Genomic DNA, 19,666 nt, shown 5'->3' with positions numbered 1-19,666 from the left:
CTCACTGGGGCAGGGACTGATCGGAATGGGATAGGAACCTTAGATTGTAAGCTCACTGGGGCAGGGGCTGATGGGAATGTGATAGGGGCCTTAGATTGTGAGCTCTCTGGGGCAGGGGCTGATCGGAATGGGATAGGGACCTTAGATTGTAAGCTCACTGGGGCAGGGGCTGATGGGAATGGGATAGGGACCTTAGATTGTAAGCTCACTGGGGCAGGGACTGATGGGAATGGGATAGGGACCTTAGATTGTAAGCTCACTGGGGCAGGGGCTGATGGGAATGGGATAGGGACCTTAGATTGTAAGCTCACTGGGGCAGGGACTGATGGGAATGGGATAGGGACCTTAGATTGTAAGCTCACTGGGGCAGGGGCTGATGGGAATGGGATAGGGACCTTAGATTGTAAGCTCACTGGGGCAGGGGCTGATGGGAATGTGATAGGGACCTTAGATTGTAAGCTCACTGGGGCAGGGGCTGATGGGAATGGGATAGGGACCTTAGATTGTAAGCTCACTGGGGCAGGGGCTGATGGGAATGTGATAGGGACCTTAGATTGTAAGCTCACTGGGGCAGGGACTGATGGGAATGTGATAGGGACCTTAGATTGTAAGCTCACTGGGGCAGGGGCTGATGGGAATGTGATAGGGACCTTAGATTGTAAGCTCACTGGGGCAGGGGCTGATGGGAATGATGTATAATCTCTGTAAAGTGCTGCAGAAATGTGTCAGTGCTGTATAAATACTAGGAAATAAATAAATCAGAATTCCCCAATTCTAGGCACAGGGTACAGGAATGACAGATATCAGTCCCACCGCATCCCCTGTTTCTTGGGGTACAGGAACAATACATATCAGTCCCACCGCATCCCCTGTTTCTTGGGGTACAGGAACGATACATATCAGTCCCACCGCATCCCCTGTTTCTTGGGGTACAGGAACAATACATATCAGTCCCACCGCATCCCCTGTTTCTTGGGGTACAGGAACAATACATATCAGTCCCACCGCATCCCCTGTTTCTTGGGGTACAGGAACGATACATATCAGTCCCACCGCATCCCCTGTTTCTTGGGGTACAGGAACGATACATATCAGTCCCACCGCATCCCCTGTTTCTTGGGGTACAGGAACGATACATATCAGTCCCACCGCATCTCCTGTTTCTTGGGGTACAGGAACGATACATATCAGTCCCACCGCATCCCCTGTTTCTTGGGGTACAGGAACGATACATATCAGTCCCACCGCATCCCCTGTTTCTTGGGGTACAGGAACGATACATATCAGTCCCACCGCATCCCCTGTTTCTTGGGGTACAGGAACGATACATATCAGTCCCACCGCATCCCCTGTTTCTGGGGTACAGGAACGATACATATCAGTCCCACCGCATCCCCTGTTTCTGGGGGTACAGGAACGATACATATCAGTCCCACCGCATCCCCTGTTTCTGGGGGTACAGGAACGATACATATCAGTCCCACCGCATCCCCTGTTTCTGGGGGTACAGGAACGATACATATCAGTCCCACCGCATCCCCTGTTTCTGGGGGTACAGGAACGATACATATCAGTCCCACCGCATCCCCTGTTTCTGGGGGTACAGGAACGATACATATCAGTCCCACCGCATCCCCTGTTTCTGGGGGTACAGGAACGATTCATATCAGTCGCACCGCATCCCCTGTTTCTTGGGGTACAGGAACGATACATATCAGTCCCACCGCATCCCCTGTTTCTGGGGGTACAGGAACGATACATATCAGTCCCACCGCATCCCCTGTTTCTTGGGGTACAGGAACGATACATATCAGTCCCACCGCATCTCCTGTTTCTTTGGGTACAGGAACGATACATATCAGTCCCACCGCATCCCCTGTTTCTTGGGGTACAGGAACGATACATATCAGTCCCACCGCATCCCCTGTTTCTTGGGGTACAGGGGTACAGGAACGATACATATCAGTCCCACCGCATCCCCTGTTTCTGGGGGTACAGGAACGATACATATCAGTCCCACCGCATCCCCTGTTTCTTGGGGTACAGGAACGATACATATCAGTCCCACCGCATCCCCTGTTTCTTGGGGTACAGGAATGATACATATCAGTCCCATCGCATCCCCTGTTTCTTGGGGTACAGGAGCGATACATATCAGTCCCACCGCATCCCCTGTTTCTTGGGGTACAGGAACGATACATAGTCCAACCGCATCCCCTGTTTCTTGGGGTACAGGAACGATACATATCAGTTCCACCGCATCCCCTGTTTCTTGGGGTACAGGAACGATACATATCAGTCCCACCGCATCCCCTGTTTCTTGGGGTACAGGAACGATACATATCAGTCCCACCGCATCCCCTGTTCCTTGGGGTACAGGAACGATACATATCAGTCCCACCGCATCCCCTGTTTCTTGGGGTACAGGAACGATACGTATCAGTCCCACCGCATCTCCTGTTTCTAGGGGTACAGGAACGATACATATCAGTCCCACCGCATCCCCTGATTCTTGGTGTAGAGGAACGATACGAGTCCCACCGCATCTCCTGTTTCTAGGGGTACAGGAACGATACGAGTCCCACCATAGCCCCCCTTATTCAGACTCCCAGACGCCGTTACTAAGAGACATTTATTTCAGAGAACGGATTCCCTGTCAGGAACAAACCGTATTTTGCAGTCCAAAGTGCCTGAATATTTTGTTGGAGGAACAAAAAGATTGGGGGGAACCGCTTAAGCCCAAACGGGTCCCCATGTAGCAGAACTGGGCGCCCCCCGCTTCCCAGCTGCACAAACCTTTGGGACTCAGGTACAAGTCCTGTTTAAGCGCAGGGGCCCCCCATTTCCTTACACTGCCGATGGAGCCCAGAGGGAACATGGGGGCGTCTCACCCTCCTGGCACCCTGAGTGGAATGGGAGCTTTGGGTGCAGCTTTGGGGGAACACTGGGAGGCAGTTAGAGGGGCTCCCCCCCAGCCAAGCGTTAATGGTATTTCCGTTAGAGGGGTGAGTCCCTGGCGGTTCCTGTAGAGGGGGCCAGTGAGTGTGCAAGCAGGTCCGTACTGGCACTTATTGCTAGCCCAATGGCTTCAGTACCTGGGGAATTATCCTGGGTCCATTACTGCCCCCCGGAACGCTATGGTTGGTGGTTCTGCGAGTCGTGGGGTGAGTGGCGCCTGGCCGTGCTGCTGGCATTGCATGGAGCGGCTCCTACCCAGAGGTGGGCATCTGAGAAAAGGAAAATGGAAGAGGTACCCGGTACCCACTGCTCCAACCAGCGAGGCATCCGTATGGGTTCTGGGAGTGCCCGGAGAGATCTGGGTCGGCCCCACAGGATCAGGAGCAGCTCAAAGTGCAGTGATACAGAGCTGGGAGCAAAGTCATTCAGATAACGTCGTCTTCTCTGTGTTCTCCATGGAGCCAATACGTCCTCATCTTCCCCTTCCCCTGGGAGGAGACACAGAGCAGCCCAATGGCATTGTTTCACATGTACAACTATATAGTGGCACCGTGTGTGTAACCCTAGCCCTGTGGCACTGTGTGTGTGTAACCCTAACCCCGTGGCACTGTGTGTGTGTAACCCTAGCCCCGTGGCACCGTGTGTGTAACCCTAACCCCGTGGCACCGTGTGTGTGTAACCCTAGCCCCGTGGCACTGTGTGTGTGTAACCCTAGCCCCGTGGCACCGTGTGTGTGTAACCCTAACCCCGTGGCACCGTGTGTGTGTGTAACCCTAGCCCTGAGGCACCGTGTGTGTAACCCTAACCCCGTGGCACTGTGTGTGTGTAACCCTAACCCCGTGGCACTGTGTGTGTGTAACCCTAGCCCCATGGCACAGTGTGTGTAACCCTAGCCCCGTGGCACCGTGTGTGTGTAACCCTAGCCCCATGGCACAGTGTGTGTAACCCTAGCCCTGTGGCACCGTGTGTGTGTAACCCTAGCCCCATGGCACAGTGTGTGTAACCCTAGCCCCGTGGCACTGTGTGTGTGTAACCCTAGCCCCATGGCACAGTGTGTGTAACCCTAGCCCTGTGGCACCGTGTATGTGTAACCCTAGCCCTGTGGCACTGTGTGTGTAACCCTAGCCCCGTGTGTGTGTAACCCTAGCCCCGTGGAACCGTGTGTGTGTAACCCTAGCCCCGTGGCACCGTGTGTGTAACCCTAACCCCGTGGCACTGTGTGTGTGTAACCCTAACCCCGTGGCACTGTGTGTGTGTAACCCTAGCCCCGTGGCACAGTGTGTGTAACCCTAGCCCCGTGGCACCGTGTATGTAACCCTAGCCTTGTGGCACCGTGTGTGTGTAACCCCAGCCCCGTGGCACCGTGTGTGTAACCCTAGCCCCGTGGCACCGTGTGTGTGTAACCCTAGCCCCGTGGCACCGTGTGTGTAACCCTAGCCCCGTGGCACTGTGTGTGTAACCCTAGCCCCGTGGCACCGTGTGTGTAACCCTAGCCCCGTGGCACCGTGTGTGTGTAACCCTAGCCCCGTGGCACTGTGTGTGTGTAACCCTAGCCCCGTGGCACCGTGGGTGTAAGCCTAGCCCTGTGGCACCGTGTGTGTAACCCTAGCCCCGTGGCACTGTGTGTGTGTAACCCTAGCCCTGTGGCACTGTGTGTGTGTAACCCTAGCCCCGTGGCACAGTGTGTGTAACCCTAGCCCTGTGGCACCGTGTGTGTGTAACCCTAGCCCCGTGGCACCGTGTGTGTGTAACCCTAGCCCCGTGGCACTGTGTGTGTGTAACCCTAGCCCCGTGGCACCGTGGGTGTAAGCCTAGCCCTGTGGCACCGTGTGTGTAACCCTAGCCCCGTGGCACTGTGTGTGTGTAACCCTAGCCCCGTGGCACCGTGGGTGTAAGCCTAGCCCCGTGGCACCGTGTCTGTAACCCTAGCCCTGTGGCACCGTGTGTGTAACCCTAGCCCTGTGGCACTGTGTGTGTAATCCTAGCCCCGTGGCACTGTGTGTGTAACCCTAGCCCCGTGGCACCGTGTGTGTAACCCTAGCCCCGTGGCACCGTGTGTGTAACCCTAGCCCCGTGGCACCGTGTGTGTAACCCTAGCCCCGTGGCACCGTGTGTGTAACCCTAGCCCCGTGGCACCGTGACTGAGCGACACTAATGGGATCTTTACCTTCATCTCAATGTCTCCCCGGAGCTCCAGCTGAAAGCAGCTAAACTCATCCAGAACCTCCTTGGTTGCAGATGAGATGTGGATTCTGAGCGCTGTGGGACAGAACCGAACAGGCGGAGTTATACACTCATGTATTATAAGGGATAATGTACCCCCTACTGTAAATGATAAGGATATTAGCAGTCACTGAGGGGTTCTGTGCCCCCCATATAAAGGCACAAGGCTGCAGGCTGAGTTATACAGGGAACTCTGAGTATCACTCATGTATTATAAGGGATAATGTACCCCCTACTGTAAATGATAAGGATATTAGCAGTCACTGAGGGGTTCTGTGCCCCCCATATAAAGGCACAAGGCTGCAGGCTGAGTTATACAGGGAACTCTGAGTATCACTCATGTATTATAAGGGATAATGTACCCCCTACTGTAAATGATAAGGATATTAGCAGTCACTGAGGGGTTCTGTGCCCATATAAAGGCACAAGGCTGCAGGCTGAGTTATACAGGGAACTCTGAGTATCACTCGTGTATTATAAGGGATAATGTACCCCCTACTGTAAATGATAAGGATATTAGCAGTCACTGAGGGGTTCTGTGCCCCCCATATAAAGGCACAAGGCTGCAGGCTGAGTTATACAGGGAACTCTGAGTATCACTCGTGTATTATAAGGGATAATGTACCCCCTACTGTAAATGATAAGGATATTAGCAGTCACTGAGGGGTTCTGTGCCCCCATATAAAGGCACAAGGCTGCAGGCTGAGTTATACAGGGAACTCTGAGTATCACTCATGTATTATAAGGGATAATGTACCCCCTACTGTAAATGATAAGGATATTAGCAGTCACTGAGGGGTTCTGTGCCCCCCATATAAAGGCACAAGGCTGCAGGCTGAGTTATACAGGGAACTCTGAGTATCACTCATGTATTATAAGGGATAATGTACCCCCTACTGTAAATGATAAGGATATTAGCAGTCACTGAGGGGTTCTGTGCCCCCCATATAAAGGCACAAGGCTGCAGGCTGAGTTATACAGGGAACTCTGAGTATCACTCATGTATTATAAGGGATAATGTACCCCCTACTGTAAATGATAAGGATATTAGCAGTCACCGAGGGGTTCTGTGCCCATATAAAGGCACAAGGCTGCAGGCTGAGTTATACAGGGAACTCTGAGTATCACTCATGTATTATAAGGGATAATGTACCCCCTACTGTAAATGATAAGGATATTAGCAGTCACTGAGGGGTTCTGTGCCCCCCATATAAAGGCACAAGGCTGCAGGCTGAGTTATACAGGGAACTCTGAGTATCACTCATGTATTATAAGGGGTAATGTACCCCCTACTGTAAATGATAAGGATATTAGCAGTCACTGAGGGGTTCTGTGCCCCCCATATAAAGGCACAAGGCTGCAGGCTGAGTTATACAGGGAACTCTGAGTATCACTCATGTATTATAAGGGATAATGTACCCCCTACTGTAAATGATAAGGATATTAGCAGTCACTGAGGGGTTCTGTGCCCCCCATATAAAGGCACAAGGCTGCAGGCTGAGTTATACAGGGAACTCTGAGTATCACTCATGTATTATAAGGGATAATGTACCCCCTACTGTAAATGATAAGGGGGCCGTACCTTCCCCATTGGACTCCATGCGCGATGCTGTATTCACTGTATCCCCAAACAGACAGTACCGGGGCATCTTCAAACCAACGACACCAGCACATACCGGACCTGCAGCGTATGGGAAAGAATGGTCAGTGCAAGAACTGTTACCTGGGGAGTTGGGGTGTATCCCGAGGGATCATGTGCCCCTCTGCACCCCTATGTGCCCCTATGTACCCCTCTCCTATATGGCCCCTCTCCCCTGCTTATTTACAGTCTGGCGTTTAGCGATGGCCCCTCTCCCCCTGCTTATATACAGTCTGGTGTTTAGCGATGGCCCCTCTCCCCCTGCTTATATACAGTCTGGTGTTTAGCGATGGCCGCTCTCCCCCTGCTTATATACAGTCTGGTGTTTAGCGATGGCCGCTCTCCCCCTGCTTATATATAGTCTGGTGTTTAGCGATGGCCCCTCGCCCCCTGCTTATATACAGTCTGGTGTTTAGCGATGGCCGCTCTCCCCCTGCTTATATACAGTCTGGTGTTTAGCGATGGCCGCTCTCCCCCTGCTTATATACAGTCTGGTGTTTAGCGATGGCCCCTCTCCCCCTGCTTATATACAGTCTGGTGTTTAGCGATGGCCGCTCTCCCCCTGCTTATATACAGTCTGGTGTTTAGCGATGGCCGCTCTCCCCCTGCTTATATATAGTCTGGTGTTTAGCGATGGCCGCTCTCATATCTAGTATTGGTTAAAGGGCAAGGTAAGGTGAATTCCCCGGGTTTTGCTGCTTTTAGGTAAAAACTGCTGACTGTGCGGCCATTTTCATTGTACTTCTGAGCAAATACCCTACTAACTGGGGATTCCAGAGTCGGCGTTTACCCACAATGCATCCTGGCAGCACTTTCCCAGCATTCCCCGTTGCAGCCAGTGTAATTGATTATGTAACTGTTGGTAACGCGCAGAGACCGGCGGCCGCTCAGCCGGGGGATTATCACTCTATCAGGGCACATTCTGTCTCTTGGGCTGGAGAATAAAGCAATTTCTCCACATAAGGAGGGAATTTCAGTAGAAATGACAGGAGATCACATCTCGCCCTTCTCTAGAGTTTCCTAAAAAGGAAGTTTCACCCAGACGTGTTCTTTGGGGCCAGAAACCCCCGGCTGCTGGGGGAGCTCAGTGTAAGGAAGAATGTTCCGGGTCTTTCCCATAATAGGAAGATCTACAGGAATATGAACAGGTCCCTGTCCTCTCCCTACTTCATCAGTGTCTCCATGGAGTCACCGGCAGCTTTGGGTCTGGACCTTCTCTGTGGCTAGGACAAGCAATGCTCTGCTCTCATTGGCTACAGGCTGTACCGGCATCTGAGAAGACCAGTTTTGTAGAAAAGCATAAGGAGAATATGAGAGAGAAGTAAGCTAAGCCAGAAGGCCAGGGGTATCCCTACTAGGGTTGCACCAGTATGGAGACTGGGCTCGGCCACAAGAGCTCTTACTGCATTGAGTCTATGAAGGACCTTCTCCTTGGGGTTCTGTGGGCTGAAACAGAAGAGGGTCGTATGGGACCTCTTACATATAAGTGAGAACTAGAAACCACCTTAGGAAGGAAGTCTGGGGTTGAGCAAAGGACCCCTTTATATTTAGTAAAGACCGGCCTTTGTTCTAAATGGATCAAGTACTCATTTTCCTGGTAAATACACCATTTTGTGATTGTGAAGATCAAATTCAAGGCCAAACGTGGCCGATAGGAAAAGGATGGGAAATGAAAGAGAATGGTTCAATCTGACCAAAACCCACATCTAATGGGTAGGTACCACTATCTGGCACTCATGGGGGTAGAGAGTTGTTAGTGCGGAATAGGGAGAGATCCATAAATGGCGGAACCCATGTCCCAGCAGAACAAACCACTAGCACAAAGCAGGGGTGGAGAAGAGTGAAAGGCTGAATAAAGAGGGTGGGAATGTGGCCAAGAGACTAATGGGGGAACCCAGGGAAAGACCTGCTGACAAAGAGGCTGAACCACCAAGTGGAATTGGAGCCAATGAGCTGCCTTCCAGATGGACTGGTCAGATAATACTGGTGCCGCTGGGGGCAAAGGGCAGGGGAAGTCGGAACCATCACTGCTTCCCAAACATAGAAGAGAAAATCTCAATTGCAGGTGGAATTTACCAAGTTGGCCAGTGCCCGTGTCCAGCCCAAGGGGAAGGGGGAGACCCGCGTGGACTAAACGCCCCAATATTTCCACTATACAGCCATTTCATTGGTCCTCCAATCCTCCAATAGTAGATAGATTTACACTTTGATAGTAGACAGAATGACCCATCAATAGTAGATAGAATGACCCATTGATAATAGATAGAATAATGCATCAATAGCAGAATGAGGCATCAATAGTAGATAGAATGATACACTGATAGTAGAATTAAACATCAATAGTAGATAGAATGACACCGATACTAGACAGAATAGTCCACCTATAGTAGTGACGCAGTGATGCCACATCGATAGTAGAATAATGCATCGAAAGATAGAATGATTCATCTATAGTAGATAAAATTATACAACAATGGTAGATAGAATGACACATCAATAGCAGAATGACACATGGATAGTAGATAGAATGGCGCATCAATAGTTGATAGAATGACACATGGATAGTAGATAGAATGGCGCATCAATAGTTGATAGAATGACACATGGATAGTAGATAGAATGGCGCATCAATAGTTGATAGAATGACACATTACTTCAGTCTGCCCCACTGATATCTGACAAGGACCCTGGATTACTGCTGCAATCCCATTGGGCAGAAGTATTGATTAGCCCTGCCCCCAGCACTAGCCGTATCCCTTCCCTCAATAACTAATCAAACCTTTCACCACTATCAATCAATTACTCACAGCTCTCCCCAACCTTTATCCTTTCTCCCTGATTAGCTAGGGCTCGTTAGAGGCAGAAACAGATTGTCACTACAGATGGCTGCTATTTGTACTTGTCATCTTGGTACCAATCCAATCAAATCCAATCAAATCTACTCTGCCCAATCTTCCAAAGAGCCCTTCCAGGAACATCCATTTAGCCAGGGTCCCTCTCTCTGAGCCGCTCCTCCCCCTGGCGAGTTAATCAGCTGAGAGGCGGAGCAAATAGAGGGAGCGGGTCTGGGCCTGAAGCACTCACCAGCCTGGGGCAAATACCAGCCTTGGTACCTGTATAGCATATACACCTGTCTATATACCTGTATGGCACACACCTGCCTGGGTACCTGTATAGGGCAAATACCAGCCTTGGTACCTGTATAGCATATACACCTATCTATATATCTGTATGGCACACACATCTGCCTGGGTACCTGTATGGGGCAAATACCAGCCTTGGTACCTGTATAGCATATACACCTATCTATATATCTGTATGGCACACACATCTGCCTGGGTACCTGTATGGGGCAAATACCAGCCTTGGTACCTGTATAGCATATACACCTATCTATATATCTGTATGGCACACACATCTGCCTGGGTACCTGTATGGGGCAAATACCAGCCTTGGTATCTGTATAGCATATACACCTGTCTATATATCTGTATGGCACACACACCTGCCTGGGTACCTGTATAGGGCAAATACCAGCCTTGGTACCTGTATAGCATATACACCTATCTATATATCTGTATGGCACACACACCTGCCTGGGTACCTGTATGGGGCAAATACCAGCCTTAGTACCTGTATAGCATATACACCTATCTATATATCTGTATGGCACACACACCTGCCTGGGTACCTGTATGGGGCAAATACCAGCCTCGGTACCTGTATAGCATATACACCTATCTATATACCTGTACGGCACACACACACCTGTCTGGGTACCTGTATAGGGCAAATACCAGCCTTGGTACCTGTATAGCATATACACCTATCTATATATCTGTATGGCACACACACCTGTCTGGGTACCTGTATGGGTCAAATACCAGCCTTGGTACCTGTATAGCATATACACCTATCTATATTACCTATCTAACACCCGTCTGGGTACTTCTGTACACAGGTATATAAGTCTGTATGTCGCGCCGCCCTTGGCTCAGTACCTACCTGTATGGATCCCTATCCGGAGCCTCAGTTGGGTATTTGGTCGATGCCGGATTTTGAATGTTCTGACGGCTTCCAGCAGTGCCAACGACATTCTGGCGATTTCCCTGGTGTGAAGTTTCCCGTTACGGACCGGTAAGCCTGACACCACCATGTAAGCGTCTCCTATGGTCTCTACCTGCGGGGTCACCATAAAGGGAAAGTTATAGCGCAAATTCCACTTTTTAGTATGGACTTTATTCAGCTCAGCCGGGTCTCACCTTGTACACATCGAAGTTGTCTATGATGGCGTCGAAGCAGGTGTACAGGTCATTCAGCAGCGTCACCACCTGTGGGAGGGGCAGGTTATACAGAGCTGGGGCAGTAGTTCAGCAACAACAGGAGGGCCCCAGACTGGTTATTGTAAAGGCTGGGGGCCAAGTATTCTGGGTCCCTCTCTGCTCAGGCTCTGGGTCCCTCCGTGTATATTTGGCACAGTGAATGGGGCAGATTTATTGCCTCCTGGGCTACTTTGCAGTGTGAGACTCTGATAGGCTGAAGGCAGCCAATCAGAAGGTGGCCAGGAGTTAGTACGTGATGTCATAGAGACAATTCCTGCCATTACATGAACCAAAATAAATCCCTGTGAAAGTGTATAGAGATCCTGTAGCTCACTGCCTGGGGGCAAAGTAAGGGTAACCATGGGATTTGCTGTGACTGGGGGGGGAATCCTGCAGGGGTCACGCACTCAGGTTCTAGAGCAGAGATCCGGGCCATACTGCTCACTTGTGATTGGAGAGGAAAAGCTTTCATTCATCTATTTAAATTCACTGAGGCGACCCAAGAGCTTGCATTCTATAGGAAACAAGGGTAGGTGCATACAGGGGAGCATTACCTGCATTGGGGTGCTCTCTGCCGACATTGAAGTGAACCCCACAATGTCACTAAAGTAGATGGTAACGCTGTCAAACGCTTCGGCCTGGACTGTCTCGCCACGCTTCAACTGCTCAGCAACGGAACTAGAAGGGAACCATAGTGTGACTTATGTACCCCCTGCTAGTTACCCCCCGTGTGTTCTACCCCCAGCGTTCTATATATATCTACAGTGTGTTCTACCCTCACGTTCTACATATATCTACTGTGTGTTCTACCCCCACCGTTCTATATATATCTACAGTGTGTTCTACCCTCACGTTCTACATATATCTACTGTGTGTTCTACCCCCACCGTTCTATATATATCTACAGTGTGTTCTACCTTCACGTTCTACATATTCCTACAATGTGTTCTATCCTCACGTTCTACATATACCTACTGTGTGTTCTACCCTCCACGTTCTACATATACTTACTGTGTGTTCTACCCTCACGTTCTACATATACCTACTGTGTGTTCTACCCTCACGTTCTACATATATCTACTGTGTGTTCTACCCTCACGTTCTACATATACTTACTGTGTGTTCTACCCTCACGTTCTACATATACCTACTGTGTGTTCTACCCTCATGTTCTACATATATCTACTGTGTGTTCTACCCTCACGTTCTACATATACCTACTGTGTGTTCTACCCTCACGTTCTACATATACTTACTGTGTGTTCTACCCTCACGTTCTACATATACCTACTGTGTGTTCTACCCTCACGTTCTACATATATCTACTGGGTGTTCTACCCTCACGTTCTACATATACCTAAGGTGTGTTCTACCCTCACGTTCTACATATACCTACTGTGTGTTCTACCCTCACGTTCTACATATACTTACTGTGTTCTACCCTCAGTTCTACATATACCTACTGTGTGTTCTACCCTCACCGTTCTACATATACCTACTGTGTGTTCTACCCTCACGTTCTACATATACCTACTGTGTGTTCTACCCTCACGTTCTACATATACCTACTGTGTGTTCTACCCTCACGTTCTACATATACCTACTGTGTGTTCTACCCTCATGTTCTACATATACCTATTGTGTGTCTACCCTCACGTTCTACATATATCTACAGTGTGTTCTACCCTCACATTCTACATATATCTATTGTGTGTCTACCCTCACGTTCTACATATATCTACAGTGTGTTCTACCCTCACGTTCTACATATACCTAGTGTATGTTCTACCCTAACGTTCTACTTACATCTACATTGTGTTCTACCCTCACATTTTACATATACCTACTGTGTGTTCTACCCTCACGTTCTACATATACCTACTGTGTGTTCTACCCTCCCCGTTCTACATATACCTATTGTGTGTTCTACCCTCACGTTCTACATATACCTAGTGTGTGTTCTACCCTCACGTTCTACATATACCTACTGTGTGTTCTACCCTCACATTCTACATATATCTACAATGTGTTCTACCCTCCCCGTTCTACATATATCTACAGTGTGTTCTACCCTCACGTTCTACATATATCTACTGTGTGTTCTACCCTCACGTTCTACATATACCTACTGTGTGTTCTACCCTCACGTTCTACATATATCTACAATGTGTTCTTCCCTCACATTCTACATATACCTTTTGTGTGTTCTACCCTCACGTTCTACATATACTTACTGTGTGTTCTACCCTCACGTTCTACATATATCTACTGTGTGTTCTACCCTCACGTTCTACATATATCTACAATGTGTTCTACCCTTACGTTCTACATATACCTACTGTGTGTTCTACCCTCCCCGTTCTATATATACCTACTGTGTGTTCTACCCTCACGTTCTACATATACCTACTGTGTGTTCTACCCTCACGTTCTACATATACCTACTGTGTGTTCTACCCTCACGTTCTACATATATCTACAATGTGTTCTACCCTCACATTCTACAAATACCTTTTGTGTGTTCTACCCTCACGTTCTACATATACCTACTGTGTGTTCTACCCTCACGTTCTACATATATCTACTGTGTGTTCTACCCTCATGTTCTACATATATCTACAATGTGTTCTACCCTTACGTTCTACATATACCTACTGTGTGTTCTACCCTCCCCGTTCTATATATACCTACTGTGTGTTCTACCCTCACGTTCTACATATACCTACTGTGTGTTCTACCCTTACGTTCTACATATACCTACTGTGTGTTCTACCCTCCCTGTTCTACATATACCTACCGTATTCTACCCTCACATTCTACATATACCTACTATGTGTTCTACCCTTACGTTCTACATATACCTACTGCGTGTTCTACCCTCCCTGTACTATATATACCTACTGTGTGTTCTACCCTCATGTTCTACATATACCTACTGTGTGTTCTACCCTCACGTTCTACATATATCTACAGTGTGTTCTACCCTCCCCGTTCTATATATACCTACTGTGTGTTCTACCCTTGCGTTCTACATATACCTACTGTGTGTTCTACCCTCACGTTCTACATATATCTACAATGTGTTCTACCCTCACATTCTACATATATCTACAGTGTGTTCTACCCTCCCCGTTCTATATATACCTACTGTGTGTTCTACCCTTACGTTCTACATATACCTACTGTGTGTTCTACCCTCCCCGTTCTATATATACCTACTGTGTGTTCTACCCTCACGTTCTACATATACCTACTGTGTGTTCTACTCTTACGTTCTACATATACCTACTGTGTGTTCTACCCTCCCCGTTCTACATATACCTACTGTGAGTTCTTCCCTCACGTTCTACATATATCTACAGTGTGTTCTATCCTCACGTTCTACATATACCTACTGTGTGTTCTACCCTCACATTCTACATATATCTACAGTGTGTTCTACCCTCACGTTCTACATATACCTACTGTGTGTTCTACTCTTACGTTCTACATATACCTACTGTGTGTTCTACCCTCACGTTCTACATATATCTACAGTGTGTTCTATCCTCACGTTCTACATATACCTACTGTGTGTTCTACCCTCACGTTCTACATATACCTACTGTGTGTTCTACCCTCACGTTCTACATATATCTACAGTGTGTTCTACCCTCAAGTTCTACATATACCTACTGTGAGTTCTACCCTCACGTTCTACATATACCTACTGTGTGTTCTACTCTTACGTTCTACATATACCTACTGTGTGTTCTACCCTCCCCATTCTATATATACCTACTGTGTGTTCTACCCTCACGTTCTACATATACCTACTGTGTGTTCTACCCTTGCGTTCTACATATACCTACTGTGTGTTCTACCCTTGCGTTCTACATATACCTACTGTGTGTTCTACCCTCACGTTCTACATATATCTACAATGTGTTCTACCCTCACATTCTACATATATCTACAGTGTGTTCTACCCTCCCCGTTCTATATATACCTACTGTGTGTTCTACCCTTACGTTCTACATATACCTACTGTGTGTTCTACCCTCCCCGTTCTATATATACCTACTGTGTGTTCTACCCTCACGTTCTACATATACCTACTGTGTGTTCTACTCTTACGTTCTACATATACCTAATGTGTGTTCTACCCTCCCCATTCTACATATACCTACTGTGAGTTCTACCCTCACGTTCTACATATATCTACAGTGTGTTCTATCCTCACGTTCTACATATACCTACTGGGTGTTCTACCCTCACATTCTACATATATCTACAGTGTGTTCTACCCTCACGTTCTACATATACCTACTGTGTGTTCTACCCTCACATTCTACATATATCAACAGTGTGTTCTACCCTCATGTTCTGCATATAATCGACAGTGTGTTCTACCCTCATGTTCTACATATACCTACTGTGTGTTCTACCCTCATGTTCTACATATACCTACTGTGTGTTCTACCCTCACTTATCCCCTATACACATAAATAGGTAAACCACAAGGCTGAAGGCTGAAGGATCTCATTTATAGGATATTCATGTCTCCTGTGTGTATCTATATATTTATACTGTGCGGTACTCACTGCGGAAGGATCTGGTACAACAGGTTCTCGGCCTTGCGCTTTTCCTCTAGATAGGCCTGTGTTCGTTCCTCCACCAGTTTCTCCAGGTTGTTGGCATACTGCTCCATACGGGAAAGCAGATTATCTAGGATACTGGTGCTGCCTTCCCTGCAAGTGGAAGGCACAAAGTTCAACCCTACAGGGTTATTGGCGAGTATAGGTTAAACCCAATATTTCAGAATTTAAACTCATTTTTTACGATGGGCTCCTTACTTATTGAACTTGCAGATGTAGGCCTTGATCTGGTTGAAATCTGGTCTGTCCAAAGGTTCCTCGGCCCAACATCTGTCCATCAAGATGCCCAGTTCTTCACTGTGACAACTGATGTCTACTGTGGGGCGGAAATAGGGGCGCTGGCCATTCCGCACCTTTTGTACTATCTCTAAGGAGAAAGGGAATGGTCAGTCAGGAGTCTGAGGTGCATCTGTGTAATGCCCAGCCTCTATACTGTGTCAGTCAGGAGTCTGTGATGCATCTGTGTAATGCCCAACCTCTATACTGTGTCAGTCAGGAGTCTGTGATGCATCTGTGTAATGCCCAACCTCTATACTGTGTCACTCAGGAGTCTGTGATGCATCTGTGTAATGCCCAACCTCTATACTGTGTCACTCAGGAGTCTGTGATGCATCTGTGTAATGCCCAACCTCTATACTGTGTCACTCAGGAGTCTGTGATGCATCTGTGTAATGCCCAACCTCTATACTGTGTCACTCAGGAGTCTGTGATGCATCTGTGTAATGCCCAACCTCTATACTGTGTCACTCAGGAGTCTGTGATGCATCTGTGTAATGTCCAACCTCTATACTGTGTCAGTCAGGAGTCTGTGATGCATCTGTGTAATGCCCAACCTCTATACTGTGTCACTCAGGAGTCTGTGATGCATCTGTGTAATGCCCAACCTCTATACTGTGTCACTCAGGAGTCTGTGATGCATCTGTGTAATGCCCAACCTCTATACTGTGTCACTCAGGAGTCTGTGATGCATCTGTGTAATGCCCAACCTCTATACTGTGTCACTCAGGAGTCTGTGATGCATCTGTGTAATGTCCAACCTCTATACTGTGTCAGTCAGGAGTCTGTGATGCATCTGTGTAATGCCCAACCTCTATACTGTGTCACTCAGGAGTCTGTGATGCATCTGTGTAATGTCCAACCTCTATACTGTGTCACTCGGGAGTCTGTGATGCATCTGTGTAATGCCCAACCTCTATACTGTGTCACTCGGGAGTCTGTGATGCATCTGTGTAATGCCCAACCTCTATACTGTGTCACTCAGGAGTCTGTGATGCATCTGTGTAATGCCCAACCTCTATACTGTGCCAGTCAGGAGTCTGTGATGCATCTGTGTAATGCCCAACCTCTATACTGTGTCACTCAGGAGTCTGTGATGCATCTGTGTAATGCCCAACCTCTATACTGTGTCACTCAGGAGTCTGTGATGCATCTGTGTAATGCCCAACCTCTATACTGTGTCACTCAGGAGTCTGTGATGCATCTGTGTAATGCCCAACCTCTATACTGTGTCACTCAGGAGTCTGTGAGGCATCTGTGTAATGCCCAACCTCTATACTGTGTCAGTCAGGAGTCTGTGATGCATCTGTGTAATGCCCAACCTCTATACTGTGTCCCTCAGGAGTCTGTGATGCATCTGTGTAATGCCCAACCTCTATACTGTGTCACTCAGGAGTCTGTGATGCATCTGTGTAATGCCCAACCTCTATACTGTGTCAGTCAGGAGTCTGTGATGCATCTGTGTAATGCCCAACCTCTATACTGTGCCAGTCAGGAGTCTGTGATGCATCTGTGTAATGCCCAACCTCTATACTGTGTCACTCAGGAGTCTGTGATGCATCTGTGTAATGCCCAACCTCTATACTGTGTCAGTCAGGAGTTTGTGATGCATCTGTGTAATGCCCAGCATCTATACTGTGCCAGTCAGGAGTCTGTGATGCATCTGTGTAATGCCCAACCTCTATACTGTGTCACTCAGGAGTCTGTGATGCATCTGTGTAATGCCCAACCTCTATACTGTGTCAGTCAGGAGTCTGTGATGCATCTGTGTAATGTCCAACCTCTATACTGTGTCACTCAGGAGTCTGTGATGCATCTGTGTAATGCCCAACCTCTATACTGTGTCACTCAGGAGTCTGTGATGCATCTGTGTAATGCCCAACCTCTATACTGTGCCAGTCAGGAGTCTGTGATGCATCTGTGTAATGCCACATAAATGAATATATGAATTTACCTTTTGGGCTGAGGTCCATCCCCTGGATATAAAAGCAGCCGTTTCTCAGCGCAATCTCCTGTAGGATAATCCCAAAGCTGTACACATCGCCTTTTTGGGTGCCCGGTGCCGGGGGTCTCGTCATCCGCAAAAGCTCCGGAGCCGTCCATAACTTCTCTGTATGATGAAAGCATGAATAGGACCGGCAGTTTAACAACTGTCAGCACGAGGGAAAGGCTCAGTCACTGACTGTCACCACTGGGTGCTGCCTCCTATCTCTGAAGGAAAGGCTCAGTCACTAACTGTCACCACTGGGTGCTGCTCTTATCTCTGAGGGAAAGGCTCAGTCACTGACTGTCACCACTGGGTGCTGCCTCCTATCTCTGAGGGAAAGGCTCAGTCACTGACTGTCACCACTGGGTGCTGCCTCCTATCTCTGAAGGAAAGGCTCAGTCACTAACTGTCACCACTGGGTGCTGCTCTTATCTCTGAGGGAAAGGCTCAGTCACTAACTGTCACCACTGGGTGCTGCTCTTATCTCTGAGGGAAAGGCTCAGTCACTGACTGTCACCACTGGGTGCTGCTCCTATCTCTGAGGTGAATGGCTCAGTCACTGACTGTCACCACTGGGTGCTGCCTCCTATCTCTGAGGGAAAGGCTCAGTCACTAACTGTCACCACTGGGTGCTGCTCTTATCTCTGAGGGAAAGGCTCAGTCACTGACTGTCACCACTGGGTGCTGCCTCCTATCTCTTAGGGAAAGGCTCAGACACCGACTGTCACCACTGGGTGCTGCCTCCTATCTCTGGGGGAAAGGCTCAGTCACTGACTGTCACCACTGGGTGCTGCTCTTATCTCTGAGGGAAAGGCTCAGTCACTGACTGTCATCACTGGGTGCTGCCTCCTTTCTCTGGGGGAAAGGCTCAGTCACTGACTGTCACCACTGGGTGCTGCTCTTATCTCTGAGGGAAAGGCTCAGTCACTGACTGTCATCACTGGGTGCTGCCTCCTTTCTCTGGGGGAAAGGCTCAGTCACTGACTGTCACCACTGGGTGCTGCTCTTATCTTTGAGGGAAAGGCTCAGTCACTGACTGTCATCACTGGGTGCTGCCTCCTATCTCTTAGGAAAAGGCTCAGTCACTGACTGTCACCACTGGGTGCTGCCTCCTATCTCTTAGGGAAAGGCTCAGACACCGACTGTCACCACTGGGTGCTGCTCTTATCTCTGAGGGAAAGGCTCAGTCACTGACTGTCACCTATAAGGGGTAATTATTTTCTGCCCCGGATATCCCTGGCAAAATGGCTGATACAGATGTTTCCCAACATCTATGACCTTGGCTTGAGCTAAGGGGGGTATTTAACACCTCATGCAAATGCAACTAGAAATGCCCCCCCGTGCAGGAAGGAAGCAAAGGATTCACACCCACTGGCATATAGAGCGTAGGCATCGTCGGCCTCACACGAGGATCGGAAACTGGCGAGACCGTAATCTGTGATCTTCAGCACAAAGCGACTGTCAACCACGCAGTTCGACGACTTGAGGTTCCCATGGGAACCAATGATACTGCGGTGCAGGAAGCACATCCCCTAGAGAGGCAACAGGGCGTCAATAGCATTGGGGCAGTTATATACCCCAGGGAGAGGCAACAGGGCGTCAATAGCATTAGGGCAGTTATATA

At 48.6% G+C, this 19,666-nt stretch overlaps 1 protein-coding gene across 1 annotated transcript in view; it reads right to left on the bottom strand.

Moving 5' to 3' along the window:
- Nucleotides 1–2,618: 2,618 nt before the first annotated feature.
- npr2 (natriuretic peptide receptor 2) overlaps nt 2,619–19,666 on the bottom strand; it is a 57,322-nt gene continuing 40,274 nt past the window's right edge. The window contains exons 13-22 of the mRNA XM_031895006.1: nt 19,415–19,574; nt 18,010–18,165; nt 15,978–16,146; nt 15,726–15,872; nt 11,697–11,820; nt 11,083–11,151; nt 10,826–11,000; nt 6,764–6,862; nt 5,126–5,217; nt 2,619–3,446 (exon numbers count right to left, since the gene is read on the bottom strand). Coding sequence (XP_031750866.1) covers nt 3,384–3,446; nt 5,126–5,217; nt 6,764–6,862; nt 10,826–11,000; nt 11,083–11,151; nt 11,697–11,820; nt 15,726–15,872; nt 15,978–16,146; nt 18,010–18,165; nt 19,415–19,574 — 1,254 coding nt within the window. The 3' untranslated portion in view covers nt 2,619–3,383. The remainder of the gene's footprint in view (nt 3,447–5,125; nt 5,218–6,763; nt 6,863–10,825; nt 11,001–11,082; nt 11,152–11,696; nt 11,821–15,725; nt 15,873–15,977; nt 16,147–18,009; nt 18,166–19,414; nt 19,575–19,666) is intronic.

Source organism: Xenopus tropicalis, chromosome 1 (genome assembly GCF_000004195.4).
Source record: "Xenopus tropicalis strain Nigerian chromosome 1, UCB_Xtro_10.0, whole genome shotgun sequence".
Taxonomy (NCBI): Eukaryota; Metazoa; Chordata; class Amphibia; order Anura; family Pipidae; genus Xenopus; species Xenopus tropicalis.
Note: the sequence above shows the minus strand (reverse complement) of the source record. Positions and strands in the feature narration are given on the sequence as shown.